Raw genomic sequence first — 6,000 nt, 5'->3', positions numbered from 1 at the left:
TGAAAACGTGTACAGCAAGGTGTACTGAACATTAGTTGGGATCAGCAACACAGAGTCCAGCTGGGGCCAGCCAACAGAGATACATCTCAGGAGTAACTGCTGGGGCTAATGCTGCTCAGCTTCTTCACTACTGACCTGGTTGACAGCAGGGAACTGGACCCTCAGCAAGTTCACAGATATTCCAAGAGTGAGAGTTGTTGTTACACCATTGGATGACCTCAGTGGATTGAAAAAATAGTCAGACATGAACCATATGAAGTTCAACAAAGGGGAGAGCAAAGTCCTGTACCTGGGGAGAACCAACGCCACGTACCAGCTCATGCTGAGAGATGACTTTGCAAAAAGCACCTGGGAGTCCTGGTGGACAAGGTGGCTGTAAGCCAGCAACGTGCCCTTGCCACAAAGGGCAAGAGCATCTTGGACAGCACTGGAAAGAGCACTGCCAGCAGAATCAGGGGGTTCTTTACCTCATGTGATCAGTCTCTGAAAGGAAATTACATTTGACATAATTTGCACTTTCCCTTCAGGAAGTTGATAGGAATTGTGACAAGGTGGAAGTACTGCCCTCTAGTTGTTCAGTCATCTCCTCTGTCCTTCATGGTCAGTCTTCAGAAGGCAGATGCTGGAGATGATGCAGATGATGCAGAAGTGAGAGTCCCAAGAAGAACAGTATGACTCTCCACTGCAAATGTGTTACCTTTTACCAGATATGAAAGCTCAGTGATCTTCAAGATCATTGCTACCTTTTCTTCAGTATGGCTTGGCAGTGCCTTCTCATGTTTGGCTTTCCTGCTTTGCTTTCAACATTCAAAAATGGAAGAAGTTAGTGAACTGTGTCACTTTGCTTCTGTTCCATAAAATAAAATATTTACCTCTAAGAATACTTGAGGAATTTGCAGCTCTAAGGAGGCTTAGATTAGATGTTCTGCTATTTTTTATTTATAGCATATGTTCCTAGTAGCTGGAGATTCCCTTTTGAAGAATAAAATCAGGACATGGGAAGATTTTCTCACTGCAGATATTGCACTTACTCCCATTAGTGCAAACTGCTGAACCTGCTGTGAGCTTCTTTATTCTAAATATTTATATTTGCAGACTAAAATGACAGGTAGTAAAATAAAAGTTTAGCGTCCCAATGATTTTTTCTGGGTTTGTTATTGCCCCTCTGGAATATGGCAGAGCCGCCAATATCCTTGAAGTGTGCAATGCTGTTTTAGTACTTCATTTTATACTGGAACATACAGGCTTGCATTTCTCGTTGTCCTTTTTATTACTATTCCACACAATAGCCAATGCAAAATTGAAATTACAAAATTCTGTGAAAAAAAACCCCAACAATCAGGTAAGAAGCTGGCAGATTAAATTCAAGACAAATTTATTCTGTTAGCATCATCCCTTTTAGGAAACATAAGCACCATTTACCCTAAAAGCCACTCTGATATTGTTGTGTATTTTGATAAGAAATTGCTGGGTTTTAAATAAACAGAATTTGAACATCAACCATTTACATAGGCAGACCTTCAGGTGCAAGCTTCATTTTGCCACAAAATGAATTAACACAGAGACTGGACATGTAGAAAATCCCAAAAAAGTTATGAGATCACTAAGTTCAGTTGGTAAAGAAATACTAAACCAAAAATGGCATTTTTTTCCATCTTCCTTTTTCATCAACCGGAAGACCCTTCTTCCTTGGGATCTGCTCTATTACGTGATAGTATTGTTGATGTTACAAAACACCAGCATAAACACCCCCTTTTTTTTTTTTTTAAATTTCAAGATGAAAAAAGAGTCTACCCTAAAAAGAAAGAGGCTCAAATTCACCACTCTGCTATCTATTAGCAGTATATCCTGAGTTATCATCCATATTATAAAGTGGGTGGGTTGCTGTCTGTTGCAGTGAGGTCACAAAATTAGGCGCTCTGACCAAAAAAGATGTTAAAAGCTTTGTCTAAGAAATACCTGGCTCATAGGAAGAACCTTTAAATTTCATACCAAGACCTGTAGTAATGAAGGTTTTTAAGCAAGTGGTACTACCATAAAATTCTTTGCTGTCCCTTTCTTGTATATATAGTTTCATAAGTACTATGTTTAACTTTTTTTAATTTTAAATGTAGATTAAAAAATGTTAATGAATCAGCATTCTGTATTTTCCTTCTAGTGGATGGAAATGTCTGTGACTCTGTGGGAATTTACATAATACAAGTGGCAGAAAACAACTTGTTTCTGAGAAATATGAGTTGGAAACATAGGAAAAAGTATTTCAGAAAAGGATTGATCCTCCTCTGTCTGAATTCTTCTCTCTCCAAAAAATATGACATACTCAAATGCACATCAACAAAAAAGAAAGTCTTCACTGACAAAAGTTGAAATAGAGGTGGAAATAAGATCTCAGTGAAACATATTTGCATTTAAAACTCTTGATGATGACTGAGATTTATGGATCTAAATTACAATTAAATAATGTTAAGGTTGTGAGTAACTCACAAGACCAAAGAAATGTGCAATTAAAGGGAAAATATACCATATGTCTTTTGATATCCAGGCATATTGCAGTGCATTAAGGAAGTCATAAAAGAGACACCCTGTTGTGGTTATGTGTTCTGAGACATGTGGCACATTTCCATTGTAGCTATTTCCCTGCTTGTATGCATCTGTGCCATTATTTTAATTTTGATTTTGAATGTGAACTTCCCTTTGCATGGTAAAAAAACACCGAGTTCAGACTTGCTTTTTTCAATATTTGTTTAGATTTGTTGCTATTTATGAATGTGGAAGTCCAAAATATTAAACACATGAATGAAAAAAAATCACAAATGGCAAAAAAAAGAATTTCATTTAATCCTCAGACAAAATGAGGCAAAGGAGATAGTTTTAATGACTATGAATGAATGATCTTGTATCTTCCCTCTAGAAACTGACAGAGTTGCATTTCAAACACTGCTCTCCTGTATTTTGCATGGAAATAGGAATGTACTAAAAGAATTTAGTTTGGACCATTTGTGGAAATAAAATGGGAAATTACTCCTTTCATTTTAAGGTTCCTCACCTGTGGCCTCCCATAAGTTTTTTTGTTTTTTTTTTTCTTCCTCAACTCAAAAGCCAACCTGAAAGTGTGGAAGAACAAAATGGAACTTTCAGATCCTAAGAGCAGTGTTTATGTGCCTGGCATCTAACCCACATTGTCTCAAACACTGCTATCACCAAGACACCCCAGTGCAAAATATTTTATACACAGGGGTTGGGTAACCAGAGCACAACATCTGGATGTCATACTTGTGGTAAAAGAAAAACATTTTGTGGCATTCCCAGCGTTCAGTGTATTTCATGGGACCATGTTTGCTATGCCTGCAGCCTTGGGACACCTTCAGACACCTCTCCAGTACTCCAGGGACAAGTATGTGCTAAAAAAAACCAGTCTTCATAATTCTGTTACTAACAGGGTGGGAGATGGTTGGTTCTGATTACACTGATTTAGCCATGGCCATCATGCATTCTTCACTTGTAGGGTGTTTTGCTGCTGTTTGTAGTAACTAAAAAAGTACCAATTTGAACACACAGGTACTACAACAGTTACTCTCTGAGCTCACTCCAAGACCATGTAATAATAACCATAGATCACCATGAAGCATATCAACTTTAGAAAAATACGGTTTCTTCAAATTTTCTTTCTTAATTTTTGGTTTCCTACAAGTATTATAGTAGTGACAATGATGATGATGATGATGATGACAATGATGATAAAGTGTGTAGCAGACAGAAAAAATGGATTAAAATAGTCCAAAAAATGGACCACAGTGATGACTGAAATGGTTAGAAACACAAAGTAATGGACACGCTGGCATTGCTCCATCTTAGCATAACCTACAGAGTGAGCACTGAGCCACAGATATTTATTCTGTGATAAATAAGAAAAGCAAACCAGATTAGCATCACATCAACTCTGGGTCCTGTATAATCTGAAGAGACAGGGCATAAGAAGTGTCATTCTGGCCACACAGAGCATCAGGCCCAGGTGGCAAGCCCCTGGGGAGTGGGATGCTGTAGGAATGTAACAACAGCTTGGAGCCAGCAAGCCCAGGAACTGCCTGTCAAGAGGAAAAAGCAAGGGGCAGTCGCAGCACATCCTCAGACAGCAGAGCCAGCACGAGTAATCGGCACGGGGCTGGGGACAGGAGCCAGCCTAGATCCAGTGTGAGGAGAGAGCATGCCAGCTGGGAAACAGCTGCACAGCCACGGGGTGGCCACGGATGCCACTGACAAATGTGTGCTGTGACCAAAAAGTCCGGCTAGGGCTGGAGGGAAGAGCCAAGGCCTTCCACCAGCAACTGCTGAGACACAGAGCAAGCAAGTAAGGATGAAGATTCAAGTCTTGTGGCTGTGGTACCCTGTCACCGGGCAGGCAGTGTCCTGCCAGCCATGGAAGCACACACACCTCGGCCAGCTGCAAGAGCAGCCACCAGTTGGCCAAATGCAAGGAATTCTGTACCCACAGCCCGTAGTGTGGCACTGGAATGCACACAGGCTGAGCAATGGATGTGCCCAGGAAAAAGGAGGTTTGGCTGGGGACTTTCAATGTCCCTGTACCAATTGCCTGTTGCAACTCTTCATTCCTCCAAAAATTGTCTTATACTTTGCAAACTTGTTCATGAAGCTCTTTGGCAACACCGAGATTCCCTCCAGTGGCTGCATTGAAACAAATGAAGGCTGGTTTCAGGGCTTCCAGCGTTTGTAAATTTATGTTTAATGTTGCAGCCGAACTTCTTCTTGCTCTGTTTCACTCTGAGGGCAGGGAACCTGCAGCCGTCCAACCCTTCGGGGAAAGCCGTCCCAAGCCCCTGGGCAGCCTATTCCATTGCTCTGCCACCCTCCATGTAAAAAAGTCCTTCCTCATGTCGAAGTGGAAACTTCTTGTGTTCTAGTTTATGGCCATTGCTCCATGTCCTGACGCTGGGCACCACTCTCTTGGCCCCCTCTTCTGAGATGTGTACATGCATTAATGAATCATCTATTCTGTAGAATAACAGGGTCAGTTCCCCCAGTCTCTCCTCATGACAGACACTCCAAACCAGGTTCCCTCCAACTCCCACTGCCTCCCTTCAGCACCTCCCGTCCCGTCCCGCTCCGCCCCGCCCCGCGCTGCCGCCAGAGCGGCTCCCCGGGTGCAACCAACTGCGGCGCTGGGCAGAGGGGGAAGTAGAGACTGCCGCCCGGCACAGCCCGAGCGTGTCCCCTGCAACGTGCGCGCCACAGCACCGTCACCCCCCCCGCCCCAGTCGACCGTACCACTTCCCTGCTATGAGGCTCGTCGGGCAGGAACGTACCAAAGCGGCGGAGGGAAAGGGATAGACAAGAAAGGCGCCTGACGAGGCTGTGTGGGGGGGAATCACTTTCGAAGCGGCTCAGGGTCGCCTCTCGGTCCAGTTGTTTTGGCCGGGCCGTGCGTGGCGGCCACGGTCTGATTGAAGCGCCCCTTCGCCAGGGGGAAAAGCAGGGAGGAGCCGCCGGTCCTCCTTAACCCCTTCCCCCGGCGGGATGGGGATGGGCCGTCCCACCGGGCGCGCGCCCCCGCCCCCCCGCGCGCCGCGTTCTTCCCGGATCGCCGCCGCTGCTGGGTCCGTGGGGCGCGCGCGTGAACGGGCGGGAGCGGACGCGGAGGCTCCCGTCACCCGCCAGACATGTCGGTGGCGTTTGCGGCCCCGAGGCAGCGGGGCAAGGGCGAGATCACGCCGGCCGCCATCCAGAAGGTGAGGAGGGCGCGAAGAGGAGGGCCCGGCCCGGCCCGGGCGGCCCCGGGGGCTGCAGCTGCCGCTTCCTGCCGCGCGGGGAACGGGGGCGGCGGCGGCGGCTCAGGCCCGGAGCGCCGAGGCCCCGGGGGGGAAGAGAGGCGGCCGGGCCGCACTCGCTGTGCCCGGGGCTCGGCCCCGACGGGGCGCTACCCCTCTCTCTACGTTCGGACACTTGTTGGAGGATCCCGGGGCCGGCGGGAGGCGCCGGGCGGAG

General features: G+C 46.1%; 1 protein-coding gene across 3 annotated transcripts in view; it reads left to right on the top strand.

Moving 5' to 3' along the window:
- The first annotated feature begins 5,566 nt into the window (after positions 1–5,566).
- The window catches only part of SS18 (SS18 subunit of BAF chromatin remodeling complex), a 42,321-nt gene continuing 41,887 nt past the window's right edge, over positions 5,567–6,000 (top strand). The window contains exon 1 of one of the 3 annotated variants that reach the window (XM_059859607.1): positions 5,567–5,744. In XM_059859607.1, the coding sequence (XP_059715590.1) occupies positions 5,676–5,744 (69 nt within the window). In that variant the 5' untranslated portion in view covers positions 5,567–5,675. The remainder of the gene's footprint in view (positions 5,745–6,000) is intronic. The other 2 variants (XM_059859625.1, XM_059859616.1) reach the window with 2 other exon arrangements.

This window comes from Haemorhous mexicanus, chromosome 1, assembly GCF_027477595.1.
Source record: "Haemorhous mexicanus isolate bHaeMex1 chromosome 1, bHaeMex1.pri, whole genome shotgun sequence".
Lineage (NCBI taxonomy): Eukaryota > Metazoa > Chordata > Aves > Passeriformes > Fringillidae > Haemorhous > Haemorhous mexicanus.
This window is presented reverse-complemented; position numbering and strand designations above follow the sequence as displayed.